Genomic DNA, 20,312 nt, shown 5'->3' on the forward strand with positions numbered 1-20,312 from the left:
GAGAAAAACTCTTTTTTTAATGTTTTCCCACAATTTCTGGGGGGAGAAGTAAAGGAGGGAGAAACAACAACAAATATCAGGAAGAAATCATCATCCCTCCCATTTTTTGTATTTTTAAACATGATTTCGTACGTCTGAATCTTTCCTTTACACCGATGTCCTGGTCATTTCCCCATCTTCGACCGTGTTAAGTTCCCTGTCATCTCCCTGGCAAGACACCCCCAGTCGCAGACCCACTGAAGGGCACAGAGTCTGTACAGCCAGAAGCAGCAGCGACAGAGCGTCGCGTCCACTCCTGAACTCAGACTGGCGACTGTCAGGCAGGTCTGGGTTCGACAGTCCCTCTGGGAAGAGGCTTGCAAAGGAGGATGGATACCTTACCCGCACAGTCCTCCAGGGAACACGGGGAGCTCTCCGAGGACATTCCAGGGCAGCCAGGTCGGGAGGGGGAGGAGGGCAGGCACAGGCGGCGACGCTCTCTGACGCCGTCCCCACACGTGGCACTACACTGGCTCCACGGCTGCCACAGTCCCCAAGTTTCTGCAAGGACATCGGCCAGGCTTTTAATGCTAGCTCACTTGAGAATCAGAATTTAACTGCACCCAAATGAAGCAGCAAAACTCAAACCTCAGGCTTTGAAAAGTCAGTAAAGGAGAACATTCCCAAAGAAGTGGAAAGCTGGAATGTTGCTGCTCCCCCTACAACAAAGGAAAGCTGTATAATCTGCAAAATATCAACCTTTCTAGAACTCTTCAGAGAGCTAAGGTCACAGGACAACCAAATGGCCTGAATTCGGAGGAAAGACAGACTCCTCCAAGGAAAGCCAGGATGCAAACATTGCTTCCTGGGGCAGATGCCAGGCCTCATACAAGCTGGTGAGAAATCATCTAAAAATATAATGAACCACCAGAAGCCTGGTGTGGGCTAGCGTGAGAATACAGAACCCCTGGGAGCCACACTACCCAACTGGGAATTTGTACCCACTTCCAGGCTCTTCTCCACGGATCTCACCAGATCTTCACAAGGAGGACCGAGGGCAGGCACAAGACCAGGGAGAGCCTCCCTCATGGTGGAGGCCAAGGAGGGGAGGAGAAGCATTGTGGAAAAGACACAAACCTCACCCAGATCCTCCTCCCCATCTGCTCTATCAACCAAAGCCCAACCACTGGGGACAGGGCAGAAAACCCTGTCACTCTAAGAGCAGCAGCTGAAACCTAGTGCTGACAAGGAATGGAAAAAGAAGAAAATCTTTCACCCCTAGAGAGGAGGAGGAAAGACCCTGGGCCCAGACTAATAGACAGCTTCTACCAGCGGCAAGGGGCAGGATCATGACAAAGCCCCATCCTTGAGACTCAGATGTAGAGCGCTTGCCTAAGACTAAGGCTGAACCAGAACAAGAAGATGTTCTTCCACTTCCATCAGCTAACACCCACCCTGCTCCAGGCTAGCAATTACCAAGTATCAAATAACAAGAGTCTACTGCTGGGGGAGAGGCAAGAGTGACAAGGAAAAGCCTTTCTGATGTGCAGGCTCAAACCTAAAGTTGAGGGTGCAACAGAAGTATGGAGGAAACCCTCTGGCAACCCAACTCCTACCCTAAACACAAAGCAACATTAGAAAATTTTGAACTCGATCGTGCACTGAGGATAGCCACAGCAATAGCAAAAACTCAAACACAGCTCAATTCCTTATTATATTGACCCAATCTCCACACTAAAGTCCTAGCATAAATAGGGTAGGCCAATTTCCAGGCATAAATGCTATTTATCAATGTCTACAGTTCTAAGGAAATGTCCAACTTTCAACCAAAAATTATGAGACATACAAAGAAGCAAGAAAAAAACAATAAATATCCAAGTAATTAAGATAACCAGACTCAGATGTGACCCAGATATTGGAACTGTCAGAGAGAGAGATTAACTATGATTAATATGTTAAAGTTTTCATGGAAAATGTGAATAAGATGCATGAACAGATGGAAATTTTCATCAGAGAATTGTAAACTAAAAAGAGTTCATTGGAATGCTAGAAATTAACAGCATGGCAACAGAGATGAAGAATGCCTTCTAGAGGTTCATCAACAAGACTCAACAGAGCTGAGGAAAGAAACAGTGAAACTGAGTACATATCGACAGAAATCACTCAAACTGAGACACAAAGAGAGAGAGGAAAAAAAAGAGTGAATAAAACAGAACAGAATACCTAAGAGTTGTGGGACAATATCAAATAGTCTGTCATACATATGACTAGAATCCCAGAAGAAAAAGAGACTAATGTCCAAGAATTCTCCAAAATTAATGAAAGACACCAAACTACATCCAAGATGCTCAGAAAACATGAAGCAGTATAAACACAAAAAAGCAAACAAACAAAAAAGTTAAACACACTACACTCAAACTGCTAAAAACTAAAAATAAATAGAAAACTTTGAAGGCTGTGGTGGGAGAGAGGGGGCAAGGTGGAATTATATCACATACAGAAGAATAAAAATCTGAATTATAGCACACTTCTCATCATGCAAGCCAGAGATAATGGAGTGACATCTCTAGAGTACTGAAGAAAAAATCACCAACCCCAAATTCCATATCCAGTGAAAATATCTTTCAAAAATGAAGGAAAAATAAAGTCTTTTTCAGATGAATGAAAATTAATAGAATTAATTAATTCTACCACCAGACCTTCACTATAAAAAATGTTCAAAGAAAATTCTTCAAGCAGAAGGGAATGTGATACCAGGCAAACTTGCATCAATCAATATAAAGGAATGAAGTGTGCTAGAATTAGCATTTATAGAGGTAAAGATAAAATTTATTTCTTCTTATTTTTAAATGCTCTAAAATATAATTGATGATCTAAAGCAAAAGAGTAGCAATGTATTATGTGTTTATACCATATATAAAGTAAAATGTATAACAATCATTCAAAGAATGGGAGAAACGAATTGGAATTGTACTGTTATAAGGTCTTTACACTATACATGAAGCAAGATATTATCTGAAGGTAGACTGAGAGTAATTAAAAATATACGCTGTAAGCTCTAGGACAACCACTAATAAATATTTTAAGGTATAAATAATAAACCAATAGTGTGGTTAAAGTAATTCATAAAAAATAGTCAACTAATCCAAAGGAAGGCAGATGAAAAGAGGAAAAAGAAACAAAGAACAGATGGAAAAAATATACAACTACCAAGATGGTAGATCTTAATCTAACCATACAAGGATTACACTAAATATAAATAATCTAAACACCAATTAGAAGACAGAGTTTGTGAGACTGGATAAAAAAGCATGACCCCACTATATGCTGTTCAGAAGAAACTCACTTTAAATATAAATACGTAAATAGGTTAAAAGTAAAAAGGTGGGAGAAGTTATACCTTATAAACATTAATCAAAAGAAAACTAGAGTGGCTTTATAAATATCAGACAAAGCAGACTGCAGAACAAGGAGTATTACCAGAGATAAAGAGGGATGTTACATAATGACCAAAGGGTCAATTCAGCCAGCTGCCTTAACAACCATAAACAGGGATGCGACTAACACCGGAGCTTCAAAATACTTACTACAAAACATTCCCAGAACAGTCATTATTGATTGACAAATGCAAACATCTCTTCCAAGCATATAAGTAATCACTGCCAGAGAGAATAATTGGATAGTTCCCTACAAATAATTATCCTAAAGTCCCTTCTCTGTGAGCACCCATCCAATCCCAAGACCTACCAGGTCATGCCCACACTAGGCACAAGATATCCTCTGCATAAAAGTCTCTCTTTATCGTTATGGACAAAAACTCACAATGCAGTCAAGGGTATACAAAGCACTACAAAAACATATGGAAAACATGCAGGGCAGTTACATTCTCAGGTGAGCCAAGTGGTGCAATTTTTGGAATGAGTCATGGAATATGACTTCTTTACAGCAATTAAAAGTCTTGGATTGTCACAAGAGTGTGAGCATTACAAACCAGTGTCCTGGACCAACATCAGCTGAGGTGTGGTAATTATGTTCCACCCAGAGGTCCAGCTGAACACAATGTTGGTTCTGTGCCTCCCAGATCACTCTGTGGCTCCTCAAATAGCAGAACAACAAGCCAGCTTTGTCCTCAAGCTTCAGAGCTGTTGAGACACTGAGCTCCCAGTGCTTGCAAAGCTTTGGGAATCTCATATTAAGTCTCTCTGAGCTAAAGTATTGTGATTTATTTTTTGAAAAATTTACTGGGAATTCCACTACTGTGGAATCTAAATTGAAAAGTCAATACATAGTTTATCCTTCTCTTGTGCTCATATTTAAGACCACAAAAGGCAGAATTACAAAAGCTGAGAATCCTTTTTTTATTCTTTCTTAACTCTTCTTTTACTTTACTTAGACATTATTTAAATACATAAAGTCATTTGTCAAACTAAAAACAAAAATTCCATTAGTGGGCACCAGGAAAAAAAAAATCAAAGGTTTGATAAAAGCATGAATCTTAATGTCAAAAATCTCACTTTGAAATGTGTTTTTTTCCTTGGAAAGTAAAATTATGGCTGGCAGGATCATCAACAATTTAAAAAATAAACATTTAAACTAAGTTTTAGGTTCTTTTACTGCTAAACCAAATTAATCGAACAGAAAACAGGGGAAATCACTCAAATAAAGCAATGAACAGATTTAATCAGCCAAAATTTTAAAAATGTCTTAAATACCTTTATTTGTTCCCTGAAGATTTCTGTTAATAACACTGAGGAAAATACTTGGCAAAACGGGAACTCATTGGCTAGCTATAGTTCACATGTTACAAATGAAGAATAAGATGACCACTATTCTAAACAGTAGTCTTACTTCATGAATGAAAGGCTGTTTTGTTTTGTCCCGTTTAGATGTCCATACGTGCACTCCCACTGCGTAACAAACCCGTGTGACCAGGATAAATGCCTTTCAGGCCACTCTAGAGGATATTAATTCTGAATGAGCAAAATGTGTCTGGAATAAGAAAAGGGAGATTTGTTTCCACTCCCAAGAATATCTGAAGGAATACAGAGTATGAAATATTCACATCTGCAAGACATTTCACTCAAGAGACTAAAGTAACTAAACAAAACATCCTTAGAAGAAAATTCTATTAAAAAATAGTTATTATAAAATATACAAAAAAAAGAAAGAAAATTCTATAGACATGAGTAAGTAGCCAAAAGCAGCAGTGGGAACAAAGGCACCTGGATAAGCAGTTCAGGTTTTCTGTGCCCCACACAGGCTCACTCATATTAGACCAATCATGCTTAGGCCTGGGCCAGTGGGCTCCAAAGTGGGTTACATGTCTTTCAGGAGGGGTGGGAAGCAGAAGATGAACCAATGAGATGAGGAGGAAAATACTGGAACTTTTTTGATCTAAAAGTTTCATATTGTTTACTATCTAGATTGATAGATGATTATATGGGAGCCAGCATGGAATAGTGGGAATAGCAAATGCTCAAGTCAGTCTAACCACCAGTAGTGGGTAAGCCACCAACCTTGGAAAAGTTACTTAACCTTTCTGTGCCTCATTTCTTCACCTCTAAAATTGACAATACAATAAGCCTAACTCATAGGGTTATTATAAGGATTAAATGGGTTAATATTCATAAAGCACTTAGAGCAGTTCTTGGTGCAAAGTAATCACTATATAAATGTTATTATGTCAGAAAGTCACATACAGTATGTCAGCTATTCTAAAAAAAAAAAAAAAAAAATCCCAAAGGAAGAGCAGGAGTTACACCAGGTGGAAAGGTTTACCGGTTCATTCACTTTCAGAGAACTGTGGAGTATTAAACCACCTAAGGGCCTGCTTATATTTAATTATATTCTCTAGTTTTAGGTGAATTAAGTGGACAAATGGCTTATAAAGATTCTGGCAAAGAATTAAAGATGATACAATAATTAAGCACCTGCAAATAAGAAGCAAATGACAGGATGACAGTACTACTCTTCTTGGTAAAAAGCTCTTGTTCAGTCACATTGTGAAGGAAAAACAAGACCATCTAATCAGAGAAACAAGAAGATGGCCAACAAATTTAAATTATCAAGAAAACTCTGTGTTAAATATATACAATTTTTACTTGTCAAAAAAACTAAGTAAAAAAATTATGTGACTATGAATTTATATCTTCTATCATTAATTCTCAACTTGCCCTAAATACATATTTTGCATTGAGATGCAGGGTCCATTATCCCTTATCTGACAACCTTGGGGCAGATGAATTCAAAATTTAGAATTTCTCAATTTAGACTTTTGCATGTTATTACAGCGCCTGTACCAGATATTACTAATACTCCCCTAGCAGCATCCCATAATCACACACATGAACGCTTCTGCAGAGAAACACATAAACATTCATACTAAGTAGGATAAATGAAGGTCACAAATAATCATGTTTGACATCTTTTTGCTGTAAATCAGTATTTATGGTTTTAAGGTCCTAAGACGTATTTGGAAAAAGAGACAAACATATCAAACCCTTTATTCCCCTTCCAAAAGGAACTAATGAGAAATTCATTGTGAGTCGGTGGGTCACACCTCATGGTAGGTTCAATGGGGTTCCTGAATGATGCCATTTGGCAAAAAAAAAACCAGTCTTTACTGGTCAGAGCTGTCCATTTAAATGGAAACTGAAAAGAACTCGATTTAGTTATAAACTTTTATACTAAAAACACAAAGGCACGGAGTTTCCCACCACTGGCGTCAATTTCACTGATTAACCAAACAGAGTCCCTGTTGGGCGGCCACACAGAGAATCTGGGGTCTCCAGGAATGTTCAGCCCCTCGAGGTACTGCTTCCAGCCCTACTGCCCGGTCGTGTCTAGTTGCTGCAGCCCTACAGGGAGCCCTGAGCACCCTCAGCCTAGACACAGAGCATCACTTCCTGTTCTGCTCCTTCCCAGGGAGAACCAACACAAAGACCTCCTGCTCCCAAGGTCTTTCATCACGTGGCCCGAATTCCTTTACTCCCCTTGGTTTGCTTCCACTAAATTCAGTCCATTAGAATTTTTTTTCCCTCTAAGCAATACATTCTTTTGAAACGGCAAGCATATCTTGAATGATTAACATAATTGTTTTTCCACTGATACCTAGCTCAGACATCAGAGTGCAATTTTCACTTTAATAAACACATACTGAGTACCTGTTAATGTGGCAGGTGTACAAAGCGGGCCAAATAAAGATCATAAATAGCTTCCTGGCAGCCCAAGTCGGCTTCTGTCGCCAAAGGAGCTTCTCCAATCTGGGGGCAGGGTGGGGCAGGGGAGAAACGTGGGGAGAAAGACCCTCAACAAGCAATGACAGAAGTGATAAATGCCATGAAAGAGGAACTACGGATGCTGGGCCAGTGTACAGCGGGGAGCTTACCTAGTCTGGGGTTGAGGAAGAGTCACCCAGGAGGAGACCTGGGGGACGGGTTAATGTTAACCCAGTGAAGGTGGGAGGAGGGCTGCCCAGTCTCCAGCCCATCTGTGGATGCCCATCCCCATAAGAGTGAGGTGTCAAGTGAGGTGACTGATACGTTTTCAGCAAGGGAATAGCCTCAGCTGACCTGAATTTTCAACAGTTCCTCTCTGGCTGCCTTGAGAGAATGAAGTGGACGGAGGGAGGGAACCAAGCGGTATCAGTGGAAATGGAGAGACGTGCAGAGATTGAGACAGAGATTTTTTGAAGAGACAAAATCCATAGGGCCTAGTGATTTATTCATAGGAAGTGAAGGAGAGGAAGGCTCCTGGGTTTGGGGTTTGAACAATGAGATGGGGTGGAGTCCTGTACTGAGGAGCAGGCTTAGGGGGTGAGGTGATGAGTCCAGTTCCAGATATGCTGCTTTTGAGGTGCCTGGGAGACATCTGGGGGGTGACAGCTATTCAGCACTTGGATGCAGGGGAGAGATACCAGTATGGAGTCATCAGCATCAGGACAGCGATCACCTAGCGAGTGTGTGAAGAATGAAAAATGCTGAGGTGCTTCTAGTATAGGATGCAGAAGTCCAAGCCTTAAGGGATGCGATGGGGTCATGGAACCAGCCGGCAAAGGAGACCTGGAAGGAACAGCCAGGGAGGCAGGAGGTAAACAAGGCAAGTGTAATGTCACAGAATCAAGGTCAACGAAGATACGGACTGGAAAGTGTCCCCAGAGTTTGGGACCTGGAAGTCATTCGCTGGCTGCTTTAGTGAGAGCGTTTGCAGGGGAGGGGTATGGGTTTGGAGTGGGTTGAAAAGTGAATGGGGGGGTGAGGAAATAAACCCCAAAGTACAGGTGGCTTTTTCAAGAACCGGGGCTATAAAAGGAAGACGAGAGAAAGAGGCTGTGCTCTGGGGGAGAACCAGGGGATGAGGGGTGATTTTGTTTCGTTTTTAGATGAGACGATTAAGTACATTTCGAAGTTGATGGGAATGAACCAGTAAAGAAGGGATGGTTAGAGACGGGGGAGATAGGGGGATAACGGTTAACAGAAGGTTCCCGAAAGAGCAGAGGGGCTGGGACCCACAGTGGGGGGGACGGTTGACCTGGTACTGGAGGAATGACACTGCTTCCCTGGGGACAGCAAAGGAGGGGGAGATTGTGGGATGGCTGCCTGCAGGCTTACAGATAGTTTGGTGGGAGCTCGCACCTGATGGCTTCCCACTGCTCTGTGTGGCCGGAGCCGAGTCAGCTCAGAGAGTTAGGCAGGGGCAGGGGTGAGGTCCGAGGAGAGCAGAAGAGGGCCGAAAGGGCTGCTGTGCAGGGCAGGAGCACAGTGAGTAGCAGGGTGGGCAGCATGGTGGACCCAGGGGAGGGTGGAGGCCCGGCCTGCCCGGGTGTAGAGGGCGGCTGGCAGGTGGCTGGATCCACGCAGAGCCGGGGGGTGGCTGGGTGCGATCAGAAGGATATCGGGGCAGAGGTGTTTAGGGTATTGGTCGGAGAGCGATTAAAGGGATGGGCCACGGAATCTAGGCTGGAGAGAGAGGTAAGTGCAAGCAGGGAAGTGGCCAGTGGGTGGGGAGAGAGTCAAAGGAAAGGGACTTCTAAGGAGAAGGAGTGAGTGAATTTGGAGCAAGAAACACGTGGGGGCACTGAAGCTGCTCAGAGGCTTGGGCCGTCAGGGAGCACAGGCTTAGCGGGGACGGAAATAAGAGCACGTGTAAATGATCAGCACAATCCCTGCCAGATTAACCTCTTGCCAGCACCAGGCTTGCACCCAGGAAAAGGGAAAGAAACACAAAGAGGAGCCTGGGGCATGGATGGAATTGTAATAACCCCACTTCTTTGTGATTAGGGAGGCCGTTATGCAGAGAATTCAAAATTTAAAGAAGTTTTTAGAAATCTTGCTTTGAACCCTCACTAAAGAGGCTTCGTTCTTATAATGAAGGAGGTGAGAGGAAAGAGACATGTTTGAGGACGTCCTAGAGGAAGTGAAAAGCTACTAAGTACAATTTGGGATTTAGCTTTGAATTCTGATCATACCTGCCATGGACTTGCCATATGATGTAATAACAGAATTTTTAAATACATGTAAAAGAATGAAATTAGAACATTCTCTAACACCATACACAAAAGTAAACTCAAAATGGATTAAAGACCTAAATGTAAGGCTGGATACTATAAAATTCTTAGAGGAAAACATAGGCAGAACACTCTTTGACATAAATCGTAGCAAGATCCTTTTGGATCCACCTCCTAGAGTAATGAAAATAAAAACAAAAATAAACAAAAGGGACCGAATTAAACTTAAAAGCTTTCGCACAGCAAAAGAAACCATAAACAAAACGAATAAACAACCCACAGAATGGAAGAAAATATTTGCAAACGAAGCGACCAACTCCAAACTGTACAAACAGCTCATACAGCTCAATATCAAAACACACAAACAAATCAATACAAAATGGGCAGAAGATCTAAATAGAAATTTCCCAAAGAAGACATACAGATGGCCAAAAAGCACATGAAAAGATGCTCAACATCACTAATTATTAGAGAACAGCAAATCAAAACTACAACGAGTTATCACCTCACACTGGTCAGAATGGCCATCATCAAAAAGTCTACAAACAATAAATGCTGAGAGGGTATGGAGAAAAGGGAACCCTCTTGCACTGTTGGTAGGAATATAAATTGATACAGCCACTATGGAGAACAGTATGGAAGCTCCTTAAAAAACTAAAAATAGAATTACCATATGATCCAGCAATCCCATTCCTGGGCATATATCCACAGAAAACCATAATTCGAAAAGACACATGCACCCCAATGTTCACTGCAGCTCTATTTACAATAGCCAGGAGATGGAAGCAACCTAAGTGTCCACTGACAGAGGAATGGATAAAGAAGATGTGGTACATATATACAATGGAATATTACTCAGCCACAAAAAAAGAATGAAATAATGCCATTTGCAGCAACATGGACGGACCTAGAGATGATCACACTAAGTGAAGTCAGTCAGGCAGAGAAAGACAAATATCATATGACATCACTTTATATGTGGAATCTAAAAAATGATACAAATGAACTTATTTACAAAACAGAAACAGATTCACAGACTTCGAAAACAAATTTATGGTTACCAAAGGGGAAAGGTCAGGGTGGGGGAAGGATAAATTAGGAGGTTGGGATTAACATATACCTACTACTATATATAAAATAGATAATCAACAAGGACCTACTGTATAGCACAGGGAACTCTACTCAATATTCTGTAATAACCTATATGTGAAAAGAGTCTGAAAAAAGAACGGATATATATATATGTGTGTGTGTATATATATATGTCTAACTGAATCATTTTGCTGTATACCTGAAACTAACACAATATTGTAAATCAACTATACTCCAATGTAAAATAAAAATTAAATTAACAAACATAGAAAAAAAATACAATGTAATAATAGCTGACGTTTATCACTGCTTCCAACCTGCCAGGCACTGTGCTAAGAACTGTACACATTGATTTCACTCAATTCTTACAACTCTCTGAGGTAGATACTCTTATTATCCCCACTTTATTGATGGGGAAGCTAAGACCTGGAGCGGTTAGTTAGGAGTGAGCTGGGTATGCTAACCAGTACTCTTCATTTTTCAGATAAGGATGCTAATGCCATTTGGGACATTATGAGGAGTGAACCATAAAAATGATGGTACAGTTCATAGAAAATCAAGTTCACCTAAATTCAAAATAATAATTTTGATTGCATGAAGGCACCAATTTGATTAAAAAAAATTCGCTTTAAAATCTCAATACCAACCTATATTTCTCTGAATTAGCATGCACTCCTTCTCCTTTGCAGAAAACTGGGTTCTGCTCGAAACGCCAAAGTCAAAGCAGTATTTATTCCTCCCCATGTCAAACAAAGTGCAGTTGAATACTGTTCTGCTTTCTCCCAAGGTCAGACTGTTTTCAGCCAGCCGAATGGTCCTTTCCCCAGGGCGTCTGGGGGCTTCCTTGAAGACAGCGATCACCCCTTGGACAAAGATGCATGGCGGGGGCAGCACCCTCACCTCCACCCCGGACTCACACGTGAGCTCTGGCGCCATCACCAGTGCGTATCCAAACTTTTGGGCCAGGTCAATGGGGCCTGTGGACGTAATGACCGAGTCTCGGCCAAGCAGCTTCAGCACCACAGTGACATAGGCTTCTGGCCCCACAGGTGCACAGCCAAACTCAACCCACTGGCCTTGAGCGAGTTCTGCCCTCTTGCTAGCCCTTATCTCCAGCGGCTGGCCCTGACTCATTGTTGCCTCTGGAAGGCTGTTGGTGAAGATGACATCCACCAAGATGTCGGGCTTGTCCACGGGGAACAGGCACAGCGGCTGACTGGTAAAAAGGCCCACCTGGAAGGTGCCTTCAGCCACCTTGGATGTCCTGTTCAGGTCAACATGAAAGACAGGCCATTCCACCTTCAGAAAGGCACTCCTCTCCCACCAGGGGACCGGAGGGCTGCTGTCTGTGGCTTCCGGAGTCATCGTGAACCAGTAGTCGCCGGCCTCCTTGAAGTAGAAGCACTCAAACTCGAGGGTCCCCTGGGACTGGTTGGTCAGGAGGTATTTGGTGGTAACAGTCTGATTGGTGTTGGCCTCCAACAGCAGGACAGAGACATTCCTCAGCGTCCCATTGGCACCATCCAAATACTGGAAGTCCACAGACACTGTCCTGTTGCTTAGTGCTACATGGCGCGGTTCCCCCAGAAGGAGATATTCAGCTTCTCCAAGAACTGAAAGGAAATGGTCAGAGTGGGTTTTAAAAAGGAATATCTGAGCGACACTATTGGTGACATCGATGGAAACAGCATTTCAGACACGAGAGAAGTTTGAACTGAGCCAAAGATGATGCAAAATGCTGCTGAGTGCTGACTCTGGGAGCTGGGCCCTGAGCTGCTTCCATTCTAAAGTGGCTCTGTTCCTGCATCTCCATTTTTCATGGTTTTGTTGAAAATAATGAATTAATGATAAATACTCTGAATTCACAACAGTCAACAATGTAATACATCAGTGATGAAAACCTAATAAGCACGAGTAACAATTGACAAGTCTCATGATAAAAATCCAACACTTGACTTTTCTCATTTTAGGCATATTGAAGTGTTCAGGTATTTGGGGAAAATGGATTACAGTGAAATGAGAGAAAGCCTGATTTAAATGCTACAATACGCACTGCTCTAGATTACTTAAAATGGGAGACCCTAAATATACAGTTGACCCTTGAACAACATGGGCTTGAACTGCACAGGCTCACTTCCACACACACAAATTTTTTTCAGTAGTAAGTACTACAGTACTAGACGATCTGTGGTTGGTTGAATCCGCAGATACACATAGCAGATATAGAGGAACAGCAGATACAGAGGGCCGACTATAAATTATACCCGTGCAGAAGATCAGAGCCTTTAACCCTTAAACCCCGTGTTGTCCAACGATCAACTGAACTTCTAAGTTACTGTTTTCTGACATTCAAGACAAGTGCTTGAGCATTTTCACCAGTAAAGGCCTTTCCTTTGTATAAGGCAGAAATTTTCAGATGAATAAGAAATGTTGACATTCTATCCTGCATGGGTTATTCAAGGGATAGAGTGAACATTTATGGAATAGCTAAGCTTGTCCTTAGCAATTTTAATGACATTACAGTAACTGCTATTGGCCTAGATAGGACAGATGGCTACTGGCCCACAAGTATCACTCTGTTAGGACCAATTCTATCTTTTTTTAAAAAGAGACCCATCAGAGCAGCTGAAGTAAAGAGTGGGAAGAGCACAGACACACAAGAATCCCTGTTTCTATTTTGAACCCTGTCCAAGTACATATCAAAGGAGACAGAGTGTGGCAATGCATCAATCAGCTGGCCTGTGACTAGGGTAAGAAACATTCTAGAGTTAAGGAACCGCAGTGCCCTTTGGTTTGAAAAACAACATGTGTAAGTATGAATTTATGAGTCTTCTTATATATACATGATAATATAACATAATATTATATTAATATAATAATAATAATGTGTACATATCATATATGTCCAAAGGACAATATGCTGTCTGGGCTGGTAGTCTTTAAACATACTCAATCAGTGATTATTCGATGATTCACTTTGATGGACAGCAGAAACCAATACAAGGTTGTAAATCAACTAAACTCCAATAAAAATTTTTAAAAAAGAAAAATAGACTATTCAAAGATATAAAAAATGATTATTAGAATCAGCACATGAAAATATTGGCACATAAAGGTTTGTTTTAATTAGCTCAGCACTTCACCCATTTCTTATTTAAGATGAGGTGAAATAAAATATATAAAACTTGGATAGACCTGAATGCTTAATCAGCACTTGCTTGAAAACCTTAATAGGATAAAGTTGTTTTGATTTGTTTTGTTTTGTTTTCATTTTAGTCAGTACAGAAATTGAGGGACACTCCCTTTTGGATGGAGACAGCTCATCCAAAGGCGGCTCCTTTCGGTGCAGCTTGTGTGCTTGTTCAGGGTGGACCTGATACTTTTTTTGTGAACAGGTGGCTGAAGAGCTTCCAGTACTCACTGTAGCCCAGGAAGGACTGCTGAGAACAAAGGACCGAGAACAAAGCTCATATTCATTTGAATCTGACGGGGCAGAATGGTTCTGTGATGCATTTTAGGAGCGAGAGGCACACGGCACTTAGTTAACTAATGAACTGCCAATGACGGATACCGATGAGGCAGATCAGATTCTGATTTGATGGGCAGCCTGTCGATGAAAGAGACACACATGGCCCTTTGGAAATGGAGGAAACAGACCGCAACGGATGGATTCCAACAGCAGCACAAAGGAGGTGTGTACTGAAGAGGGAACTTGCTGCTTTACTCTCAAACTCTTGCTTTTATAGACAAGAATACACTCATTTAGAAAACTACAATTTGGTTGTACCACATCCTGACTACTACAGTACAGTTTTCTCCATTCTTTCATTTCCTCTCTCCCCATTCCTTTATTGTATTTAAAGGAACCGGTGTCTCAATATAAGCAGGTTGCTTTAAAAAAGAAAAAACACTAACTGGTAATGGTATATTTTGATCAAAATCAAATGGAGAAGAGAAAAAAAAATCCAGGTCTATGAAAATACCTCCTTTTCCAGCAGTAGCCTTTGTACTCAACTTGTATGCTCTATTTTATGCTCAATCAACTTTTATTTTTATATTGCAGTAAGATATACTGCTCTCAACAATAACAAACGTCCTTGCAGACTGTTTAAATGGAAATTTTTGATGTCTTTATCATTATGAAACAAAGCAAGCTTTTATAATTTTTTGAATGAGGCTGTTACATATAGAGCAATCTATTTTTAAGTAGGGATAAAGGACTTTAAAAGAAATGATCCCAGATTGGTTCTCTGCAAGTCAAGTGTCTTTTTGCTTAAATAAACTTCTTAAAAAATAAAAGACTGAGGGAGAAGACTCACTGGACAAAAGTAACAGTACACACTCTGGTCCATCCAACCGATATTACACGAGCCAGGATTCTCTGTCTCTTGGATGATAATTTCTTCATCAATTTGAAAACAGTTTCCACTCTCATACCACCAACTGCTTAGATGTCTGAAACACTTGGAAATCATCAAAAGAAAACTGGTGGGTATTATATGGTTGAATCTACTGGTTCAGTAGTTGCATAAAACTCTCTGAGAAATGAATTTTTAGTTGAATCAAGATGAATGAAGAAAACTAACATTAAGCACCTACTATGTGCTCAGACATTCAGGTATTTCACATTCTTGAGTTTATCTTATCATCATAACAACCCTGTCAATATTATTGCTGGCACAGACAGAGATTTAGAAACTAGACAAAGGCACACAACTGGCAAGGATTGAAATTCAGATTTGTTCCAAAGGTATTCCAGCAGCAAACTCTCTTGTCAAGTGAAATCTCATGTAGAACCCCAATATATAAAACATCACTTCCTGCGTGTGTGAGTGAAGTTTAAACATATAATACTGAAATACTAGGAAATCAGTCAAAGAGAACTGAGGGCTACATGCTTGTCTCCAATTTGTGAAATGAGTGTATTTAAAGTGAAATTTGAATTAATAACACAGAACCTTAAGAGAATCCAGGGTTGCAAGAATCACAGTTTAAAAGGCACTGCACTGTAGTCCCTGCCCCGCCTCCTTCATTTGGGGCATCGACATCCATGCATTTATAAACCCTCCATTTATGTTTCTTCATTGGTACCAACAGCGTAAGTACACACAACACTCACCATAGTCACAGAGCACCACCAACAATAGATTTGAAAAGTCTTTCAACATTTGTTTCATTCTGATCAGCAAAATCCCAGGTCTTTGGTCTCCTCATGTCCTTTCTCACATCCAAATGGTGAATTTTTCTTCAAAAACACCTGAAAGTAGAACTTCAAAAAAACGTTGGCTCTGTTCAGTGTGATTCATAAAATAGTAATCCTGAGATGACAAAACCATTCTAAGAAGCCAAACTGCCTAGTTAATACTGAAAAGGAAACAGCAAGGACACTACTGTTCCCCCAGGGAAATGATCTGTAATTTACATGTCCTTTCCTTCCATTATAGCTCACCTGCTAAGAGCTTTCAGGTCTGCCCAACACCAAGACTATCTCTGCAAAACACCACGTCTCTTACCTTTATAGCACATCCTTAAGTGGAGAGTTGGTTGTTCTCTGCTTAATTTCATCAAAGCTCCTTGCCAACCTGGATAATATTATATCTTCACATATTTATATGCTTGGCATAGTTAATATGCCAGTTAATCAACTGACTAAAATTTTGCCAAACTTTCATTTTGCATCGTGCTGTGTAGACTTGCCTTGCTTCCACAAATGGGTTTATTAACACTGTCCTTCTTGCACAATTGGTGTGTTATCTGGATTGCTTCATTTCTTAATGCCTAGGAGCTATGTCAAAACTATCGAACCTTTAAAAAAAAAGATACCCAGATTATTGCAATTAAATATGAACTCCAGGTGGTCCAGACTTCCCTTGGTTAGGGCACTCTAAAGAGAAAACAAGTAACAGCTATCATCTTTGTCAGCCTTCCAATACTTGTTGCTGCTGGCTGGCATGCATTAGGAAATGAATGATTTCATGCAGCAATCTTCCCAGACCACCTAGGAGGGCAGGGAAGACTTTGATGGCCTGTGGTTCAGAATGATTTGTGGGAAGAGGCACTTATTTTGATATAAACAGACTATTAGACAACAGAATAAGATGCGGGGCATTTAAGAGCCCGTATTTTTCATACTTGAGTCTAGGAAACTATGGGGTACTAAACATAAACAAGTATATATTTTCTTAATGTTTACATTCCCCTCCATTATGCAGTTAATCTATTTTTAATAAGTATATTATATTCCAAATATACGTATGTCACATCCCTTCGGATAAGACAGAAATTAAGGGAATTAAGAGGACTGACTGAAATAATCAAAAATTCAATGGAAAGGAAATTGGTGTGTCTCTATTAGCTTTCTTTCTGTAGGAGTTGGTTGAGCAAAGGAAATGCTGTACTTCCTCAAAGAGAAGCAGAGATAGGAAGTGTAATCATGCAGATGATTAAGGCTCCCACCCTCCCCAACAAAAAGAAAAGAAAATTCAGTTTTGTTGGAATTAGGCATGGATTTGACCCAACCCTTTCCTTGAATATGAATTGGGAAACTTGACCAAAGACAGCAGGTGAGCATCATCGTATCTCCCGGGCAAGTGTAGGCACTTCGGGCAATTAAAATGCTTCCTTTTAGTCACTGCTACTCAGTAATCAAAGTAAGGAGAAAGAAGCTATCCCTGGCCCCCAAAAGTTGTACTGGCTTCTCCCAAATTGCTTGCTTCCCCATGACAACCATTTTTTTAAAGAAGTTCTTAATCACAACTGATTTTGTGCTTATAACACATTTTCTTTCTTATGAAGAAGACTAGTAAAAGAGAATAGTGTCATAATCTATATTTAGAGCTGGATGGAAATGGAATTACAAGATAATCCAGGCTACCTGAAAACAGGCTGCTTTATTTTATAAGCCATAAGATGGTTTACATAATACGGATTTTTTTTTTAATGCTCCCAAGCTTTTGAAAATAAATGCTGATTTTTTTTTCACTAGCTCAAACACTAATTTGAAGATGTTAACAGAGCATCCCAGAATGGAATGGAATGCCGGGTAAAAAAATCACTACGTTTTTGTTGTTGTTTTAAAGAAAATAGCATGCTTCTTTAATTTTTTTTCAACCTTGCTTGCTTATTTTCCTCCAACACGTGTTCCCAATACCACAACTGGCTACTTACAATGTTTAGCTTGAGAATCATTTTGAGAAAATAGGAACTTAGATATACTTTATACACATTTTTTAAAACTTCCATATAGCATTCACACCCATAAACGTTTACAGACAAATTCTAAATGTATCAGCTAGAGGGTAGGAGGAAGTTGTGAATATTCTCAGTGGCTAAGGGCACCACGCTAAGCTCAGATCCCATGTTTTTGCTGAAATCAGCTAAGATACACGCTTCTGTATCCCCTAGTGTCTTCAGAGCTGCAGAAAAAGAAACTGAATTATGCTAAACACCATGGGACCAATGATTTATGAAAGAATAAAAGGAAAGACAAAAAGAAGCAAAGTGATCTTGTCCCTTCTGACAAACATGCACACGCTCGAGTGTATATCTAATAGTAATATTTATTAGGAGGAAATCGCTAATTCCAAAGCGGCTCGTGTAAACGGGCTGTATTTATATATTCCGGCCAATCGGCGAATATATGCCTGGTCCCACGGGTTGGATGCTGCTTCCCCACATCTACTCAGCTGCGCGCTCCCCACATCTACTCAGCTTTCTCCAGGCCTGCGAGTCAAGTTTACGCTTGGAAATCTAAGGCTGCTGGTGTTCCCCAGCACAAAATCTCTTAAAATGAGGACCGTTTTGCAAGGCATATACCTCATACTGCTTGCATCCCTGTAAGGATTTCTTTATGGAAAGAAGCAAACCTGTTCTGAAACGCAGAGTACCCCAGAAGCTGTTCTTCAAGGGTCCCAACTATTCGGACTCAACACCCATCAATCTACCGTCAGCCTCAGACACTCGGCCACACCTGCGCCAGGAAAGCGCCGAGTTCAGGTTGAAGTCGAGACTCAGAGATCCGGAGACGACACTTTTTAACGCGTGTCCCTGGGGGCTGAGCACCAAGGAGCGAGGGAAGGGGACCGGGTGCGTGGAGAGAACGGTCCCGTCCACCAGTGCTTTCCGGTGGCGGGGAGGGTGGGGCGGAAGGGTCCCGGGAGCCGCCGGGGACCCCGCGGCGGGAGCTCCCGCCGGGTCGCTTCCGGAAGGCGCTTCTTACCTGTGGGACCGGCGGGCGAGGTGGCGAGGTGGGCGAGTGGCCTGGGGCGCGGCGAGGCAGCGCACCAAGCATCCCGCGTCCCGGGACTGCGCCCCCCGCCCGCCGCGCGCCGCTCCCGCAGCTCCGCCCGGGCCCGCCCCCGACGGCACGGGGAGGGCGGCACCCGGCGGGCGGGGGTCCTCTGGGAGCTCGCGAGGGCCGCCCCGCCCGCTCTGGGCAGCGCATCCTTCCCTGCCCGCGCCCGGCTGGCCCGCTCCTGGACGGGAAACCCGGCAGGAAACGCGCGGCCGGGGAGGGGACGCGGATGCCAGCCACGCACACCCACCGCCCGCAGGCGGGAGCCGGGTTTAAGGGCGAGCCGACAGTCTCCGGGCATTTCCGATCCTATCACTTCTCCCCCCTCCGCCCCCGTGTCATTGTCTTCTGGGGGACCACGAGTCAGGCATGGAAGTGGTATAACCGGTGGGCTGTAAACTTTTTTTCCCCGAATGTCACTGAAGAGGTTCAAAAGAGAATAGTTCAGGTAAAGTGCATCTTCGTTTTTCTTTCTCAGGAGCCAGAAGTGGTTATTTAATTTAAAATAGTTTTAAAACTCTAATCCAGAAGTGTTAAAGTTGTGTTTTTAAAAGAATACGAGAGGATAGAGTTCCACCTTAGCAGCCGTGCTTGTTTTTGAATAGGCTGCAAAGTGCAATGCAGTTTACCATTAACATACCAATGTGTGGGAACAGAACTCGTAGCACAGATTTGGTGGCCCCTGGGGAGCAGGTGATTGGAAAGAGGCCCCAGGAAACTTTGGGAGATAATAGATACATTCTATTGGTTGGGGTGTGAATCACATGGATTTATTACGCATTTGTCAAAACATCCAACTTAAGATCTGTGTATTTCACTGCTTGTAAATTTTACCTCAGTGTTTAACTCTTAGAAATATATCGTTTGCAGGTCCTTGAATCTATTACTTAATCTTTTAAAAGTAGCACAAGTATTCAATTATCAGAGCTATCAGAGTTTACCAGAGGCACCAAATTTGCAAAGTACCCATCTTGTCAAATAATGCTAGCAGTACTGATTAAATCCAGCCAAAGCTTCAAAAAAGGCTTTAAGGTTGTGGACTGAAAAAAGTACACAACGTTAGAGTTGTGAGTTAAGTTTTATTTGGAGCAAAATGAGGACTAAAGCCCAGGATACACCTCTCAGATAGCCCTGAAGAACTGCTCCGAAGAGGTAGGGTGTGGGAGGTCAGTGTATGTGTGATTTGTGTGAAGGAGGATGCTGCAACCGAGCACACGTTTTGGCAGAGGCTTGCTGCTAGTCACAAGGATGCTGTTCGTCACCAGCCACAGGTGTCTCTGTTAATGATTTTAGTGCCTTTCTGGATATAAGATGCAAGAAATCGGGCTCCTAAAATCTTCTCCTGAAAATATCTAACTATCTGATGTCTGTTCTGCCAGTTTTCCCAGGGCACAAAGTGCCTCACTCCTGATCTCCACCCTGAACTCCTTTCAGGGTATGTTG

The 20,312-nt window shown here is 41.9% G+C and overlaps 1 protein-coding gene across 3 annotated transcripts in view; it reads right to left on the reverse strand.

Annotated features, from left to right (window-relative positions):
* THSD1 (thrombospondin type 1 domain containing 1) overlaps window positions 1-18,965 on the reverse strand; it is a 65,709-nt gene extending 46,744 nt beyond the window's left edge. For 2 of the 3 annotated variants that reach the window (XR_014291707.1, XM_082602006.1), the window contains exons 1-4: window positions 18,795-18,965; window positions 15,696-15,845; window positions 11,224-12,189; window positions 382-540 (exon numbers count right to left, since the gene is read on the reverse strand). Coding sequence is in view for 2 of the 3 variants with exons in the window: in XM_082602006.1 (XP_082458132.1) it covers window positions 382-540; window positions 11,224-12,189; window positions 15,696-15,753 (1,183 nt within the window). In the remaining variant the exon portion in view is untranslated. The remainder of the gene's footprint in view (window positions 1-381; window positions 541-11,223; window positions 12,190-15,695; window positions 15,846-18,794) is intronic. The other variant, XM_082602007.1, reaches the window with a different exon arrangement.
* Between the last annotated feature and the right edge of the window lie 1,347 nt (window positions 18,966-20,312).

The sequence above is a fragment of the Mesoplodon mirus genome (assembly GCF_964341445.2).
Source record: "Mesoplodon mirus genome assembly, chromosome: 17".
Classification (NCBI taxonomy): domain Eukaryota; kingdom Metazoa; phylum Chordata; class Mammalia; order Artiodactyla; family Ziphiidae; genus Mesoplodon; species Mesoplodon mirus.